At 47.9% G+C, this 19,366-nt stretch overlaps 1 protein-coding gene across 1 annotated transcript; it reads right to left on the bottom strand.

Annotated features, from left to right (window-relative positions):
- Window positions 1-274: 274 nt before the first annotated feature.
- Window positions 275-15,253, bottom strand: LOC110379497 (helicase domino). Its single transcript, XM_064036094.1, is given in 19 exon segments — window positions 275-748; window positions 750-1,346; window positions 1,422-1,565; window positions 3,354-3,448; window positions 3,451-3,511; window positions 3,582-3,839; window positions 4,093-4,427; window positions 4,430-4,692; window positions 4,694-4,759; window positions 8,437-8,777; window positions 8,779-8,834; window positions 8,837-8,986; window positions 8,989-9,049; window positions 9,139-9,463; window positions 9,861-11,056; window positions 11,392-11,532; window positions 11,617-12,001; window positions 12,066-12,263; window positions 15,207-15,253. Coding segments are annotated over 19 exon segments (5,193 nt in total).
- Between the last annotated feature and the right edge of the window lie 4,113 nt (window positions 15,254-19,366).

Genomic DNA, 19,366 nt, shown 5'->3' on the forward strand with positions numbered 1-19,366 from the left:
CGAGTAGTTAAGGTTTATATTAAATCGCTGTCTTCAAATGCGCTCCGATGCGCTTCCAGCAGTGTGTGCTGGGCCTTTAAGTGCGCAAAGAATATTGTCATTTTCTTTACAGTATACTATATATATCCGTTCTGGTATCTTTATCTAGTCTATATGAGGCGCATTTCGGGAAATAAAGAGTGGGGAGTGCATTTGAGTCGTGGCGTGGTAATCATGATGGATGAATAAGAAGATCGGGTGCGTTAATGATAGGCTTCGTATCGGTGGTAGCAGTTTATTGTTCATTGGCGCGGGTCGGGAGCACGCGGGCGCTCGGGCGGCGGCGCGGGCGCAGGGCCGGCGCCGGACGCGGGCCGGGCCGGCCGGGCCGGCGCGGGGCCGGGCGCGGCGGCGCCAGGTGCGCCACCACGCGAGTGCGCGTGCGGGCGCACGGCCGCGCCGCACGCCCTGCTGCAGCTGCAGCTTGCGCACGCCCGCCTCGCCCTGCAGGATCTTGAGCTGGCGCGGGAACTGCTGGCGGTACAGCAGCGCGGCCGGCTCCTGCGGCCGCACGCGCCGCGGCGTCCGCCTTGCCGGCCGCCGCCACCACGATACGCTGCGGGGCGGCGGGCGCGGCGGGCGGGCGCGGCGCTGGGACCGGGCGCGGCCGCGGCCGCCAGCTTCTCCTTGCGATGCGCTCGGCGCGGCGCGTGGCCACGTCCATGGGCGAGGGCGGCGCGTCGTAGTCGACGCCGTGCTCGTGCAGCAGCAGCCGCGTGCTTGGGGTTGTGCGGCGGCGGGTCGTCGTGGCGGCGCGGGCGGCGGCGGCGCTCGGCGGCGTCGCGCATGGCGTCGAGGCGCGCGAGCGCGGGCGCGGCGCGTCGTCGTCGAGGCGGCGGCGGCGGGCGGCGGGCGGCGGTGGCGGCGGCGGCGCGCCTCGGGTCGGCCAGCGCGTCGTGGCGGTCGCGGCAGGCGCGGGCGAGCGGTAGGCGCAGGCGCAGGCCACGAGCGGCCAACCACTCCAGTTGGGCGCGAGCGCGGCGGGCGGCTCGGCGGGCGGCGCTGCAGGCGGCGGAGCGCGGCGCAGCGCGGCGTCGCTGGGCGCCAGTCGGCTGCGCGTGCGGGTGCGGGTGCAGGTGCGCGGGCGGCGGCGCGGCGCGGGGGCGGCGCGGGCCAGCGCTCGAACAGCGAGGGCGGCGCGAGGGGCGCGGGCGGGCGCGGGCGCGGCGGGGCTCGCGGCGCGGCTCGCGGCGGTGCACGGGCGGCAGCAGCGCGTCGGGCGCGGGGCCGGCGCGGTAGAGCGGCCGCGCCCAGCTGTCGCAGTACACGTCGCCGTCGCCGGAGGGCGGGGTGGGCGGACACCACATCTGTAACGGTCGAAGAGTGAAAGGGTGGACTCGCTATTGTAAGAATATTTTGTAACATGTGATAATGGTACTTACCGGCATTCGCTCCTCGGTTCCCGAACTGCTCACCCATATCTGAACAGAAATCGTACATCTATACTTGATACGGGTTTTCGGAGGTGGGTGGAAGGCTTGGGGTTTGAGAATAAAATGATTAGCGATGTCATAACTCAAAATCTCCTAAGTAGCGCACCAAAATGCAGAACGTTGCTAAGGCCTGACAAGCTCATTAAAGCCACTCCCGAGGTCTACGCGAGTATGCGGGGTACGTGACTGTTTATAGCTTCGTTACAAAGGGCTGTTCCCATTGCATCCATAAAACTATTTTCAATGCGACAGATGAATAAAAAAACTTATTTAAATATTTACATACTTCTCTACGGCCTCTAAACTATGATAGTATATTGTATTGGCTAAAAATGTTTCATGTAATTCTCTCGTTATCAAACCATTAATCTGACCAGTAGTTCCTGAGATTAGCGCGTTCAAACAAACAAACAAACTTTATAAGCTTTATAATATTAGTATAGATGAAAAAAAAAAAACTTAGTTTCAGCAATGAAAAATTTCACAACTACCAAATCTACTTATATACGAAATCTATACTAATATTATAAAGCTGAAGAGTTTGTTTGTTTGAACGCGCTAATCTCAAGAACTACTGGACCGATTTGAAAAATTCTTTCAGTGTTAGATAGCCCATTTATCGAGGAAGGCTATAGGCGGGCTTTTTATCCGGGTTCGTGCCGTGGTTCCTACGGGATGCGGGTGAAACCGCTGACAGAAGCTAGTAGTAAATAAATATATTCACTCACACTCACACTACTATTGGTAGTACCACGGGCAACAAACTCATAAGTCCATGTCCGACGTAATTATATCTCACTCCATCACATGTCTACACTATTATGTTTATTTTCATCATAGCCAATCTATCAAATGGTAGTGGAACGCTAAACTGATGTACTAAAACAATTTTTTTTACTTTTGCCCAACACAGAACTTTTCCTATATCATATGTACTAGCTGTTGATTTACATCCGTGCAATATTTCAGGAGGTTGACATAAAATTCGTAAATAATCGATTGGAATTTCGATAGACGGGAAATAGCTAATATGTTTACCCAATTTTATGAATGATTGTTGCGAATGCTTTGTGTTTGCGTTTGTGTGAGGGCGCAGCGCGGTTTTAAAGCCAGTAACACACACGCCGAGCCTAAATACGTCTAGGATTTCCGTTAGTAAATTTTAAAACAAAATTACGTACCAATTTTTTTTTATTTGGGGCGAGAATCCGAATCGAATCCGTGCATAATTACGCTTCCTTGAATTCACACGAATGCAAATCAACAGCTTGTATACGTTCACAATAATAATCATTTGAAGTAGCGATTAACACCCAATTTGTTTTAGTTGTCCGTTACGGGAATCGAACCCAGGAACAGGTAGCGCAGCAATAGATTGTTGCGACCGTCGTCACCGTGAAATGTACGGCTGGCTACGTATGAGCGAGGCGGGAGGGACGGTCGCCGGCCCGGGGCCGACTCGGTTCGCCCGTAAATGCTTGTACGCCGTACATCCCTGACGTTCTGATCGGTGCCGCAGTTTGCCGATCACGAGGAAACACCGCCGTCTCGGAGACATTCAAGCATTTACGGACGAACGTCGAGCGGCACCGAAACTTCGAACGTCAGAAATATAAAACGCACGAGTCTTATGTCAAAGTCATTTATTATCATCGTTAGGTTTCGGCTTAGCGTCGGTCGCGTCGGCCGGCGCGCCAGCCACGCGTCCAGCGTCCCGTTGCGCAGTCGCCGCCGCCGCCGCCGCCGCCGCCGCGGTCCAGCGCCCACAGGTCGATGTGCACGCCGCCGCCGAGCGCGGCGGGCGTGGCGGCGACGGCGGCGGCGACGGCGGCGGCGCGGCGGCGGCGACGGCACCTGCGCGCGCGCGTCGCGCGCGCGTACGTCAGCGCCGCTCGCGCGCGGCGCGACTGGCTGCGCGAGCCCGCCGAGCCTGCTCCCCTCGCGCAGCTGGCGCCGCATCTCGCCCAGCGCCGCGCCCGCTCGGTGGCCGCCTCGCTGCTCTCCACCAGGCGCATGGCGTACTTCTCGATGGGCGTGAGCTGCGGACGGAAGGCGGGTGAGTACGGCGGTGCGGGCGCGGACGGCACGGCTAGACAGACACACACGGACCTGGCTCATGAGCGCGGCGAGGTCGTCGGGGTCGGCGCGGGCGGCGGCGCGGGGCTCGTCGTCGAGCGGCAGCGTCTCGTCGAACTCGGCGAGGTCGCCCTGCGCCTCGGCCCGCGCGGCGGTGGCGGCGGCGGCGTCGGCCTCGTCCTCGGCGGCGGCGAGGGCGGACTCGAGCTCTCCGCCGGCGGCGGGTTCGGCCTCGACCGTTTCTGTTTCACCATTTTCAGCCTCGGAACCGAATAGTTCTTTGATGTTGGCCTATAACGACACACTTTATTATATTTATTTGTATTTACGTGGGTAAACATGTAGCTTATACGTATTTTACCATATTTTACCTACTCGTCTGATCGTACTGACCTAGGGCCCAAAAATATTAAAATGTAGGGTTTTTTCGCCACAATTTCAGCTCAATTCGTAACAAAATTGCAACATAGATTGAAAGTTAAATAAAAAGCTCCGTCGGTTCAAACGCATGCTTACGACAGATAGAGTACAGTAGGGTTCTGACCGAGCGTAGGTAGGAGGTGGTGAAGTGTCCGTCCTCGATGGCGAGGTGGCCGAGCGCTCGCTTCTGCTCCGCCTTGCGCAGGATGTTCTCCTCGACGGTGGCGGCGGTGACGAGGCGGTACACGTGCACGTCGCGCGTCTGGCCGATGCGGTGGCAGCGGTCCTGCGCCTGCGCGTCCATCGTGGGGTTCCAGTCCGAGTCGTAGAACACGACCGAGTCCGCGCCCGTCAGGTTCAGCCCCACGCCGCCGCTGCGCGTCGACAGGATGAACGCGAAGATGCGCGGGTCCGCGTTGAAGCGGTCCACGAGCGGCTGCCGGCGGTCCACGCGCGTGCGCCGTCCAGCCGCAGGTAGGCGTGGCCGTGCATGGACAGGAACGCCTCCAGCACGTCCAGCACGCGCATCTGCGTGAAGATGAGCACGCGGTGGCCGGCCGCCTTCAGGCGCCGCAGCAGCGCGTCCAGCGTCTGCAGCTTGCCGCAGTCGTACTGCAGCAGGCGCGGGTGCGGGAAGGCCACGGCCAGCCGCGCGCCGGCGCGTGCAGGCGCCGCCAGCGCCGGCGCCGCGCGCTCCGCTCCGCCCGCGGCCGCCACGCGGCGCCGCGGGGCCCGCGCGCGCCACCAGCGTCGCGGCGCCAGCGCGTACGCCGCAACAGCACACGCAGAACCTGTACCACACAACATGCTCATGTATCACAATGAAATTGTCTGGGTTCGCGCTTAGGTCAGATTGATTACACAAGTCAACAAAAAAAAATTTTCTTTGAGCTGTTATTTAGAGATTATTTTCTGATTGTATACATCGAAAAAAAAAAAAAACAGTTACTCTATTTATAATAAATAAAGTTTGCTTTTGTATCCCGTGGACTCTTTTTTTTATATCTTTTTGGATAACTTGAAGAACAACTTAGGTGCATATTCAGAAGAGCAAGGGGAACGTTTCCACCAAGCTGTAGTGAACTTTGAAAAGCGTTATCAAGGACAATATAATGAAAACATGATGGGTAACTACATTTGGTATAGTTATCGGCACGGATATTGAGCCCTGACCTTCACCTGCGCAGAAGCGATTTATTAGTTTATTGCCTTATGTGTACAGTGCGCAAAGCTATCCCCACTCTTCCGCCGAGAGCTCAATATCCGTGCCGATAACTATAGTATACTTGCTCATACGAAAAAATTCCAACTTACACAGAAGAAAAACCAAGTCTGTTCAGTTTTAAAGTCTTTTTTGTATTTCTGGGGTTTCCATATGCCGTCTTGTATAATTAAATTCAATAAAAATATCATCATCATCATCCTCCGAGCCTTTTTCCCGAACTATGTTGGGGTCGGCTTCCAGTCTAACCGGATTCAGCTGAGTACCGTGCTTTACAAGAAGCGACTGCCTATCTGACCTCCTCAACCCAGTTGCCCGGGCAACCCGATACCCCTTGGTTAGACTGGTGTCAGACTTACTGGCTTCTGACTACCCGTAACGACTGCCAAGGATGTTCAATGACAGCCGGGAGTACAGTACAGTTTAACGTGCCATCCGAAACACAGTCATTGGTGTCTAAGATATACTTAGAAAGTACATACAAACTTAGAAAAGTTGCATTGGTACTTGCCTGACCTGGGATCGAACCCGCGCCCTCATACTCGAGAGGTTGGTTCTTTGCCCACTAGGCCACCACGACTTTTTAAATTCAATAAAAATATATGAATTCAAAACTGTTTTCCTTTTACATATTGAATTGAAATTAAAAATAGAGCTTTTTATAAAAAAATAAATTTCGTTTTAGTAACTACAAAAGCAAACTTTACTATAGTGTATTCACGGAGACGAGTTAGTATAGCGCCTTCTCTATTGCACATTACCATACAAATGACAAAGACAAAAAAAAACTTTTTTAGGGTCAGTGGGTTAACAATACCTTAGAAATGTAAACGTGCGTTCACACTGCGCTTCTTAAAAGTACGCTTAGTTTTTTCTTGCGGCTTCGTCTATCGTATTAATTGAGAGACATTTTGATAGAATTTGTTTATTGTTACCTACTTTTTTATTTAAGTGATGGATATGAAGGAAAGAAATAAAATCGAGAGTTAATGATTATATTTTCTTTATTATATTATAATATCTATATAATGTGTTTTTAATTATCTTTGGATTTAGAGGTAAAACAAAACCACATGTGTTGCTCTGAAAGAGAAACAATATTTAAAGCTATTGCTTTACCTCACGTTTCTTAAAAATTAAATAATGAACTTAACCTTAAATCTTCATTTATCTCACAAGCCTCCACAGATTAAAAATATGTCACAGATAAATCATATAAACGGTACAGACCAAACAAAGTGTACACGCACTTTGTTTACATCTACCTATACATTTTCATAACATATCATCATCATCACTCTCCGTACTATCGCTACTGTCGTTTCCTACATTTATTATGAATCTTTCAGTCATTGCTTCCACATTTCTGTCCATGGCATCCATTTTGGGCTCAACTATTTCTTTGACATGCTTTATACATTTTTTCCATTTCTCTGCGTCAATATTTTGAATTGATTCCTTTAATACAATTTTTAATTCTGCCATTTTGTGTGTTTTCATGTGTGAAGCTACATTTCCTTTAACTTGAGCCCACACTAGCTCAATTGGATTTAATTCGCAATGATACGGCGGCAGCCTCAGTACAGTTTTGTTTTGTGACTTTGCCATTTCGTCTATAATACAAGCGTCGTATCGCTGTCTATGGTTTTTAACAATGTTTAATAATTCACGTTTCAACATTTCAGCGTTACAGCTAATATTTTTTTCGCGTAACCAATTGTATATATCCTGTTTTCTAGATTTGGCCGTTGGGATACGCTCTATTTTCCTAGAGTGATAGGAAGCGTTATCCATGACTATTACAGAATTATCATCCAGCTTATTTAAAACTTCTCCAAACCAATTTTCAAATTCTTGGGCATTCATCTCCTTGTGATAATCGCCTTGTTTCTTCGACTCAAACATATTTAGACCACCTTCGACGAATCAATCCTCACTCCCCATATGGGTAATAAGTAGTCTTTTGCCTTTTCCTGTAAAGAGAATATAAAACATGTTATAAAATAAAACACGTGTTTCAACACTGAGAACATAACTATAACTTAATGATAATAATAACAATGGATGTAGCGCAGCACCTGGGCCAGTTTACTATGCAAAAATTGGGAAAAAGTTTATTATGATAATGCTCATTTATGACAAAAGAACAATAAACGGGTCATTAGCACACCTGCGCCGCTTAAAAATTACTATTGACCATTACATAAATAAAAAATTGTCACCTGAAGGTGTTTTCAAGCCAGTCGTTAGTCCTTTAATAACAGCGTCTCGCCTGCTTTTCACTGTGGTATCGACCCAAGCTTTTGAGGTAGTGTGACCTTCATTCACCCAAGTTTCATCTAAGTAGTAGATTTTTTGATGATTATTTCGTGCATTTTTGATAGCTCGCAGATAATTTCTTCTCCAAAAGAATATGTCATCGCGATCCAGCAATAAGCTATTTCTGCTTCTCTTACAAAATTTAAAACCAATTTTTTTCAATATTTTATGTAGCGTCGTTCTCTTTATAACGCCCAAAGTTCCATCATCACTGATTTGCTTTAAAATCTTATCAAGAGTAGGTACTACGCGAAGAAATTGTGGGCTATATTTCTGATGGCACATTTTGTAAAGTTATCAATCGTATCAACAATTGACAAACGTTGCTTCAATTTCTTCGGAGATTTTAGCTCGCCACTATCATTCTTCTCTTTTACAATTCTATGAACAGAAGCCCAGTGAACACCTAAAGAAGATGCAACAGCTTTCAGAATGTCACCCTTGGAGGACCCCATTTCTCATTGCGTGGTACATATTTAAAATCATAGTCTTCTCGGTAGACAAAAAAGCCCGCCGTTTTCTTTTCTCAGCAGATTGTTCGATATCCGCCATTATCTCAATCAAAGCAATACACCAGCCGGTTCACAAGTTGAGCGCACAGTGACAAATAAGAGCACGTCTGCACAATACGGGAAGTATGAGTAGACTAAAAAGTACTCGTACTGTGTACACTGCAGTTAAAAAATTGTGTGAGTGAGATAGCGCTCTACTAACTCGTCTCCGTGAATACACTATAGATAATAATATTTTTTCTAAGTTAGGCATAAGTAATCAAAATCAGAAGTACAGAACGCAGACTGAAAATTCGTGTTGACCTGTGTTATAAACGCGTCAATTCTGTGGAGGCAAACAGTGAACAAATCTATAAAAAAAAGTAAGGCTTAAATATGTTTTGCGAGTAGTCGACGACGGCTCGGACGGGCTCACCTATCGATGAGGTCGCGCAGGTCCGAAAGCACGTCCGACACCGTCCGCGCCGACACCGGCGCCGGGCCCACGCACACCGCCGCGCGCAGGTCCGCGCCGTACAGCGGCAGCCGCCAGCAGCGCCGCTCGTTGCACGCCGCCAGCCGCCGCGCGCGAACCGCCGCCGCCAGCCGCCGCCGCGCCGCCGCCGGCGCGGGCGGCGGCAGGGCGGCGCGGCGGCGGGGCGCGCGGCGCGGCGTGCGGCGGCGGCGGCGGCGCGGCACGAGGCGCAGGTGCAGGCAGGCCGGCGGGCGGCACGGCGGCGCGGCGCGGGCGCGCAGAGCTCCACGAGGCGGCGCGGCGGCGCGAGTGGCGGGCGCGGTGCGCGGCGAAGGCGCCGGCGCCGGCCAGCTCGAGCGAGCCAGGTCGCCGCCCAGGCGCGCGGCCAGCTCCACGCGCTCGGCGGGCCCGGCCAGCAGCGCCAGCGCGGGCACGACGAGGCGCAGGCCCGGCTCCTGCAGGGGCGAGGACACGGGCCGCGGCTCGAACAGGTCGGGATGGTTGCACACCTGCGCAGCTGCATGAGCACGTTGATGACGCTCAGCAGATGGCCGGACGCCAGGCTCCCTTGGTTCTGCGAACGGGCGGGCGTGAGGGCGGGCGTGAGGGCGGGCGTGAGGGCGGGTGTGAGGGCGGGCAGCGGGCGCGGACGCAGGGCGACACTCACTTGGCTCGCGACATGAAGTCGTCGTAGAGGAAGCGCTGGCGCTTGGAGAGGCGGCACAGCAGCACGTGCTCGTACTTGCGCGGCATCTGTCGCTCGACGTCCTGCTTGAGGCGGCGCAGCAGGAAGGGCCGCAGCACCTCGTGCAGGCGCCGCACCAGCGCCTCGTTGTAGCGGTTGGAGCCGTCGGCAATGCCGGCCACCTCGCTGAACCACTCGCGGAACTCCGAGTGCGAGGCGAACACGTCGGGCATGAGGAAGTGCATCAGCGACCACAGTTCCAGCAAACTGTTTTGCAGCGGCGTGCCGGTCAACAACAGTCGTCTGCAAACATTTACTATTAGATGTTTGGAACTCCCATCTTACCACATACCCAAAAGTTACTTTTTTTTAAATATTACTTTGAGAGTTCGAAAGGAAGTTACTATTAAAAACCGGCCAAGAGCGTGTAGGCTCAGTGTAGGGTTCCGTAGTTTTCAGAGTATAGCCCATACTACAATAGCCCAATTGAAGGATAAACTAAATGGTTTATGTATTTTGGGTTTTCAGTGGTAATTTTGGATTGCGTGAACCAATTTTAATAACGTAAAAGATTATAGTAGACTTAATCAAAATTAAGAAAATATTTTACGGCATTTATGATATTTGATTTCAAGTCGGACTACGGAATAGATAACATAAGTTGTACAGACATTGTTCTAAATATACATGTTTCACTCACCTCTCTGTTTGAAAATTTAATAGCATCTGCCACCTTTGAGATTTGAAGTTTTTAATGTTCTGTGCCTCATCGAGAATCAAATATTTCCAACGTTTTCTTCGAAAACTTTGATGGTCCTGCACTACGAGTTTATACGAGGTTATACACACATGAAAAGAGTTCGCTTTAGTCCACCCGACACGTTTCATCTTGCGTTCCTTTATAGTGCCGTAGTAAGTGAGAATCTTGAAGGCGGGGCACCACTTCTTGAACTCCATCTCCCAGTTGAGCACCACGGAGGTGGGCGCCACCACCAGGTGCGGGCCCCAGTCGCCGCGCTCCTGCGCCAGGTGGGCCAGCAGCGCGATGGTCTGCACCGTCTTGCCGAGCCCCATCTCGTCCGCCAGGATGCCGTTGAGGCCGCGCGCGTACATGGTGGCCAGCCAGTGCAGCCCCACGTGCTGGTACTCGCGCAGCACGTGGCGCAGCAGCCGCGGCACCGGCGTGGCCACGGCCGTCTCCGACAGCGTGGTGCCCGTGGGCTGCAGCGACGCCGCCAGCACGGCCGCCGCCTCCACGCGCCGCTCCGACGCGTCGCCCGGCGCCGCGTCCGCCGCCGGCGCCTCCTCCATCAGCGCCTCCAGCGCCTCCGACGCCGCCGACGACTCGCTGGCGTCCGACTCCGAGTCGGAGCTGTCGCCGGAGGAGGAGTCGGCGGAGCGCGCGGGCGAGGAGTCGGCGTCGCGCGGCGGCTGCGCGTAGCGGCGGCGCAGCTCGTCCAGGCCGAGGTCGGCGTCGCGGCGCAGCTGCGCCAGCTCGGCGCCGGCGTCGCCTCGCTCGCGCCGCTCCTGCGCGGCGATGGAGCGCTCGTCGTCGGCGGAGTCGTCGGCGTCGGGCCCGTAGTCGGAGGGCGGCGGCGACTGCGCCAGGTAGCCGGGCGGCAGCAGGTCGCGCAGCGGGGCGCTGGAGTCGCGGCGCAGCGCCTCCAGCTCGGCGGCGTGGTCGGCGGGCGCGTCGCGCTCGGCGGCGGCGATGGTGGACTCGTCGTCGTCGGAGGCGCCGCGCGGCGTGAAGTCGTCGTCGGGCGGCGGCGCGGCGAGGTTGGCGGCCAGCTGGCGCGAGTAGCGCTCGGTCTTGTCGACGATGTAGCTGAGCTGCTCGTCCAGCGCCTGCTTGCGCGCCCGCTCCACGCGCCGCACTCGCTTCCACTCCACCAGCTGCACGAGAGTCCGAGATCAGTGCATTACTTACTGCGCAAACTATTTATGTAGTTGATAGACCTTATTTCGTAATATGAGGTATCCCTCACTTCCACCTGACCTGCCTAAATTCAGTATACAACATCTGCCTAGCCTTTTCCCAATCTTTGTTGGGGTCGGCTTCCAGTCTTAACTCGATGCAGCTGAGTACCAGTGTTTTACAGGGAATGAGTATGCATCTGACATGATTATACGAGTGGCTTTCTAGCTTTGGACTACCAGTATCGACAGCCATTGAACGTCGTTAGCGTGCCTACATAGAACAATAAAAAGTCAAATACTAAAATTTCTACCTTTTCTACATTGGACCAAAATGTTCTTATTTCCTTAGCTGCAAAAGCAGCAATTTTTCTGAGCTGTATTTCTTGAGCTTTTTCTGCTTTCTGTGCTGCTATAGCTTTATCTTGGAAATACTTTTGAACAGCTCGAGCACACTGCAACAAAGGTTTGAACAGGAAATAAGAAATAAACTTAAATGACATCTCACAACATTCTCTGGTTCTGGGCTACAAAAATACCTTCTTAGCGGCCTGCTTCTTCCACTTGCGCTCGTGCGCGAAGTCCTGCGCCAGCCACGCCATCTCCTCCAGCAGGTAGTCCCAGTGCGACTTGGTGCGCGGCGGCTCCAGCACGCGCGGCAGGCGCCGCTCCGCCCACAGCCCCGCCCGCGCCAGCTCCGCCACGCGCCCCGCCACGTACGCCTCCTGCTTGGCCTTCTCCACCATCTCGTCCGCCGGCGACGCGGCCGGCGCCGGCTCGGGCGCCGCGCTCAGCGCCGCCGGCCGCCGCGCCTCCAGGAAGGCGAGCAGCTGCGGCGCCGGCGGCCGCTTGCGCCACACGGCGTAGTCCATCATGTTGCCGCCGGCCTGCAGGAAGTACAGCTCGCTCAGTTGCTCCGTGAACCTGCAAGCACAGGGCGCGTGAGCACGGGCGCGGCGGGCGGCGCTGCGGGCGGGGCGGCGCTCACCGGTCGCGCAGGTTCCTCAGGCGCTGCAGCTCGCAGTCGAGGATGCGGCGGCGCAGCGCGGCGGCGTCGTCGGGCAGCTTGGCGCGCTTGCGCGGCGGCTCGTCGCGCGGGAGCGCGGGAGTGCGCGGGCGGCGCGGGAGGGCGGCCCGCCATTGAGCGCGCTGGCGCCGCCGCCCTGAGCGCCGACGCGCTCCACACCTGAAAAAGAATGTCATCTTATTTCACATATAATTTAACAAGCAACGCCGGGGACAAAATCTCGTTAATAGATACTAGCAGTTTTTACGCAAATAATGTAGCTTTTCAAAAAATATTTAAATCGTTTCAGAGTGTTAAGGGTACAAAAAAATGTGGTAAACAAGGTGGCAAAATGGTACCCATAAAGACGAAGGGGTTTAAATGGCCTCATATACAGAGTCAATTGACCTCACTTGAATTCAAAACGTAACTTTAGGAAACTTGCAAATTCTTGGCCAAATCTGTACTAGATATATATTGAAGAGGAAACATTTGTTTAAGTTTGTTTTTTTATTTGTACCCTGTATTAAGGCTCAGAAACTACTGAACCGATTGGAAATTCTTTTACTGCTGGAAAGCTCTTTCCAAGTAACATAGGCTCTTTATCCACTAATGACTTTCATTTTCCTTTTTTCCTACAAAAACCCAGGTTTTCGAGTAGCTGGACAAAAACAGAGATAACCTAAGAGTTATGTTTCAACTACTCGGATTTCATAAAATAAATCCTCAGATCATTTACAATTGTAATTTAAAAAATATTCCAGATACAAAAACGTTAATGAAGTGAAAAACTTGTAAAAATTTTAACAATTACATATATGTTTTGTATTTTTGTTTTGCAATGTGAAACATTGCTAGATGACTTTTGTGACATTCTCCTTTAACCTTTTCACCGCCACGCTATATCGGTATTCCTATGCCCTGTACGCCAAGCCCGAAAATCTTAAAATTAAATATCTACTAAAAAATACATAAAAGTAATGATTTAATAGGTTTATTTTGTATTTTTCTGCGACCTGTTTTTTGTCGAGTATAGCCGTCGTTGGCGCACAGGGCACGCTTGCTCATGTCGGCTATAGCCGACATTGGCGTTCAAAAGGTTAATGATAGTTTAATTAAATAAGTAGGCATAATATGTATTTTTAAGAAAGGAAATTTGCATATTACTGCATCAGAATTGTATGAGCTAAGCTACTTAATTATACTGTCTAAGATGCTTTATTCTGAGCTTTCAAGAGCGTCAAAACAATTGTTCTGGCACTGGACTTTTATTTACTTCTAATTTGGATCATCATCAATCTGATAGTTTGGGACTTTGTTGACTCATGTAGGAAAAGGAAGGAGCTTGTCACTAAATAGCTATTTCCTCCAAGTTACAGAGTATCTGAGCACCTAAGACTGTGCTTATTGTAGTCTGGATTGTCATTTATTTATACATTCAACAGTTGTTGTGGTTAAGTCACACCTAATAACAAGATTGTGCAAAACATGGTGCCTGGAAAGTTACAAAGTTGGAGCGTCCAGCCCGAAATCCATAGGGTATAGGAGCCTTATCATATTATCACAAAAATAGGTTATGTTGATTTTAAAGATTATTTACATCAGGGAACATAAGGGTGTTTTTTTGTCCATCTCCTTTATAAAAAAATATTTTTAAGCAATGGCTTCAGCATTTTAATTCACACAATATGGTTTCACAAAGGGTTGCTTGGCAATGGATCCAGTGTTCCTCTACTGAAACACATATTCAGTGGATGGGAGAAGTCACAGACTGAAATCAATGTGTTCTGTGATCTTTCTAAGGCTGCATCCGACATTAAAGACTTACCCAGAAGCTAAGTTAATATGGTATTGATATAATACATATGTAGTGCACTTAGGTAACTAGTTCCTAAACGCTAGAATGCAATGTGTATTGTTATCATCTGCCTAACCTTTTCACAACTTTCTTGGGGTCGGCTTTCAGTCTAACTGGATGCAGCTGAGTACCAGTGTTTTACAAGGAGTGTTGAGTTAGATTAATTCAGCTCAATTCACTCCAGTTATTATATTAGTTCCTGGTTCTTTATGTTTACAGTCCACTCTAATGTTCCTTGGTATATTTTAGACAGAATGAATATATTTTTTCTGTGTGCAAGACATTGAAGTTTTATTTAAATGAATTTTTAAAGCAAAGTTTTCAAGGAACCAAGCAACTATTCCTACAATTAGCAACTCCCTAACTGATGTCCTCAACATAGTTACCCAGGTGACCTGGTACCCCTAGGTAAGACTGGAAATTGCAATTAAATTGTGATTGATAGCTGTGATACTGAGAAGTTTTTTCATCACCACTTTTTTTTACCAGCCATAACACTAGAAAGTGGTGAAAGGGTGGTTTTTGGGAGTGCTGTACCGTAAATATTACTTTGTAATATTATTTCAATAAATGATCTTGACTTATTCACTCCACAAAGGCACTTGCCCCCCAATCAGAATGGAAGATGAGAGCCTTCCTCACCAAAACTCACACAGAAGTATGACAGAATGATTACATTGACAGAAAACTAGACAAACTTAAGATAAATATAAAAGTTAATTGTTGTATAATAAATAATCCAGTTGTTAAGTTTGCTTGTTGGTTGGTTGTGCTGGTCACTCCTCTATCACACGTGTGCAATAAATGCAGAACATAATACTCCATCTGCTCCTAGTATGGGACTAAATAGAAATTCATACAGTCAGAGAAGCCCATCCCAACACAAGCTCACACAACAGCTAACAATTCTCAACCATGTCAAATTCTACTGTAATTTATTTATTTTTGATCACAAGAAGGCATCTCATTTGGACTGTAATAAATTTGTTATTATGATCAGGGCTTGTGCTACTTCAAACATCAACAAATTGACACAATAGAGTAAATTAAAATAGATAGCTGTTCAAAGAACACTAAAGGATTACATCTGGGCGGGCAAATAAACAAGTTATAATTTCAAAATAAGGTATCTGCGTCCATAACTAAAATGAATAGCAGAAGTCAATAGTTATTGAAAGAATTATAACTTGAAGATACCTAACCGAAGAGCTCACGGTTAGGTCAAAATTAGGTATCTAAATGCTACACTTAATAAGAAAATGTACCATGAGTTGCAGAGCGATGCCGGGGGCGGGTGGCGCGGCAGGCTCATCGCGACCGCTCATATTGTGACATCGCGGGCGATTTCACTACTGACGTAATGTCTTCATTATGGAACAGAAAACACTGCACTAATTACACCAGTCTGCGTTAACAACACTTCAAAATATAATGTAATTTTCTTAATCGAAAGGTCTTCATTAGACGGTTCACAAAACACACTCAACTAAACGGCGTTACACTGTGTTGTTTAAAACATAAATGACCTTTAAAATGTACAAACATAACAGCCGGATAACCCACAGTAAACAACTTTTGAAAATTTTATAGAATCCGCCATATTGGATGGAATCAATTCGTACCAAACGCGTCCGATCTCATTCAAAAACTAATCTATAATAATAACTAATTTGAAACAGCATCACATTCAAATGATTTTTTTTTCAGTATCACAGATATTTAAACAATTACGTGAAAGTAATATTTTAATGAAATGCATCAATTTATCAGACAATATTAAAATAAGTCAAATCAGTGTTGCCAGCTGCTTTTTTCTCTTTGCATAGTTTGCATTGCACCAGTGTTGCCAATAGCAGATAATCAAACGTGAGACAGCTCAATAAATAACATTCACGAGAAAAGTAACATTATTATATTAAGTGGAATACGACACGATACCATATTTTTGTCTATATAAAACAAAAATTAAAATAACTTTTCTTACCTCCCCACTCAGAGACATTTAATGATTACTTAAGTCACTCCTTAGCATCGATATATATGTAATGTCAATGCTCCTTAGTGACGGATGCCCATTTTCACCAACAAATACCTTAATTTAGGGATCCCTTAAGAGCATTTAGGGAACACTTAATGCGAATTTCGTTTTCACCAAAGTTTGAGTGTCCCTTATAACCTTTATTATTGGGGGAGCTCATATTCTAAGTGACACTTAGGGAAACTTTAAGAGATTGTTGGCGAAAACGGGCGTTAAATCGGTAAAAACGGGTCATGTAACGTGGAGGTAACACGAGGCAATCTACCTTCGTTGTGTGGTCGAGGACTATCAGTCATGAGTAATCGGGAAGTAAACTATTGAATATTTATACGTTACACAGCGTGAATATTTATAAATAGGTTTATTTTAAAAATATATTATTTCAAAATATGCAATAGTTATATCACTATATTTACATTTAATGTATGTACAATATACTAACTTGACATCTTACTAAAAACTAAACTAATGTGCGTCGAATAACTCATCTCCATCACTCTTTCAAAATAATTAAATTGATTAAATGTTTATTAGAAAATTAAGACAAAGATTGAAATATCATTATTTTTGGATAGACACAAAGAAAACTTTCGTCTTATAGCCCATGCATAAACATGATGCAGAACCCTACTATAAAGGTGCGACCACACTATGCGGAACTGCACTGAAGCGGAACTGAGCGAAACGACGCGTCAAAATATTGTTTATATTAAATAAATGAGGGATTTTCTTTTTTTTTAATAATTTTTCTAGCTGATGGCTAGATTATTATCTCAATGTCCTGAAAGATTTTGAAAACAATTTGTCCAGGAATATCTGAATTTCTTTGATCTCGGCTCAAAGGGCTCGGTGCAATGTTTTTTTTTTTAATTCGCAAAGGCTCACTCACGTACCTAGTATGTAAGTTATTTGTAAATAATTATGTCTTTGGTGTACCTTTAACCTAACCCTAACCCTACCCTAAGGGGACCTTCCCCTTTCACTCAAGCGAAAATTAGTCAACATGTGTATCTTGCCCGTCCTAACCTACGGTGCACAAACTTGGTCTCTCACGGAGTGTCAGAAGTCCAAACTCAAGGTTTGCCAGAGAGCAATGGAGCGTAGCCTTTTAGGCATTAAACGGACGAATCGCATCCAGAATACTGTTATACGTTCTAGAACAGGAGTCGCTGATGTGGGCCGAAAGGCGGCAACACTGAATGGAACTGGGCCGGACACGTCAGCCGTAAGCATCCGGAAAGATGGGCCACTATTGTCACCCAGTGGACACCCCAGGATGGACACCGCAGGTGGGGTAGGCCCCGGAAGAGATGGCTTGACGAACTGGACCTACTGTCGGGACTGGTGGACTCGATCGAGGGATTGAGAAGTGTGGAAGCGGGATGGGGAGGCCTTTGCCCAGCAGTGGGACATTATAGGCTAGTAATAATAATAAATTGGAAAAAAACACAAACAAAAACAAAATCAGTAATATTATTTACAATTGGCACATAAAAATAAAATAATATAATAATAACGGCGGCGGATGACGGGGAGTAACGACCCCGCGGGGCTATATCCGAGTGCTCCAGGGACAGTATACTGTCCCCCATCTCCGCCCTGCCGGAGTGAAGCATGACATTAGGTCTCCCGCCTCTTGGCTTGCCTTCATTGGCCGACCAGAGTAGAGTACCTAGCTAGAGCAGGGTTAGCAGCCCTGCTCGGAGGGTAGGCGCCTCGTGGTAAGTGGCGCGTGGGGCGGTGATGCTGGACCCACAGGGAGCGCGTGATCTGCGTTTAAAGTCCGCCGAGGTATCCTCACCCTTCAGCCGCTCATGTACCTGTTGCCCTCTTGTTGCGATTTAGTACTGATTCCCGGGGGCCCAATAAGTGAGGTGGCGATTTTCCACCTGCCATTTTTACGTGTATTTATTACATTGTTATCGGCAGGTGCCATAATTCCCATAGTTTCCCCATTCCTAGTCCATTAGCATCCCATCACAATAGCCCAAGTAGTTTTCATCCATAGTTAGCAATAGCTTAGCACAGAACCGGGGATTGTCCTTGGGTATGTAGCGCAGATAGGTGTTAGATAAATCAAACTCCACAGTCGAGGTAAGAATGAATATATTTTACTAAAATGCCTGCCTACTTAAATTCTAAAACAGTGATTCCGTAGTGTACGGCGCGAATCTATCACAATCCGCGCTGGCCAATGAGTTGCGGTGCGCGCATGTTTGTATGTATTGCAGCTACAGGTATACTGTATTGTATAGTGTATACTGTATTCTATAGTGTATACCGGGATAATCGTCGGTTTTGTGTCACCTTTCATTAAAGTTGTCTAAAAAGGGCTTCAGCGTGTTGGCTTCAGCCCCACGTTTGCCTCCCAAAAATCCGGAACTCTGTAGTCCCGAGGTCTGGAAGAGACATACATTTATAATAATAAAAATTGAGTCGTTAATATATTTTATTTATTTATTTATGTAAGTAATGAAAAGGTTGTTAAGCTATCCAGAACATAATATGTCTAAGCTACTGTTACACACGGGTACACTGTGTCACGCAGTTGATCAACTGACCAAAACTACAACTGACCAACTACTAAATACTTGGACATACGATAACGTTTGTCAAATATATGGTTAAATTATGAAGAAATAAATAATATAATTAGTATTTTTTTACTTTTCTTTCCGCATCGTGACGCCCAGTTCCGCTGGTGCGGTCTCACCTTAAATATAAATTAACCTGTGTTAAGTTTGCCATCGACTCGCGAAGAAGAAGACCTGTGTTAATGCTACCATGACATGGGGATGCGAATGTCATGTCACGTAGTTTCTTGACATTTTCACATGTGTCAGTCGAACAAAAGTGTCAGTTTCATAATTGATCGAAAACGTCACGTCACGAAGAACAGCCTCTAAAATAATTCTAATAGGAAACGAAAATAATTTAAAATACTAGTCCAAATCACTATTTGATGACGTTAATGTTCTGTTCGTACTTAATAAATAACGTTAGTCGCGATACGACTTGTGATCTCGTATTTGTACAACAAATTAGACAGTTGTCAACGTTACTTAAATATCACTGTACTTGCTAGCCTGTCGTCGGTTAAAATTATTTATATTATGTGCAAACAGATGTGTTGGCACGAAAGAAGTTAGTTAAACTGTTTTTAATCTCACATTGATGTAGGTGAGTAAAAAGCTTAACACCACTTATTCATAATACAGGTAAGTAAAAACAATGTTTTTCATATCACATCATAACACGGGCCCAACTTATATTAAAATTATTTACTACGCTATTTTAGCGTAACCTACTGGTTGCACATATTAAAATATTTAGTTTTCCCACAATCTCTTATTAGACTGTTCATATTTAGGTATGTTTATAGTAAGC

Source organism: Helicoverpa armigera, chromosome 9 (assembly GCF_030705265.1).
Source record: "Helicoverpa armigera isolate CAAS_96S chromosome 9, ASM3070526v1, whole genome shotgun sequence".
NCBI lineage: Eukaryota > Metazoa > Arthropoda > Insecta > Lepidoptera > Noctuidae > Helicoverpa > Helicoverpa armigera.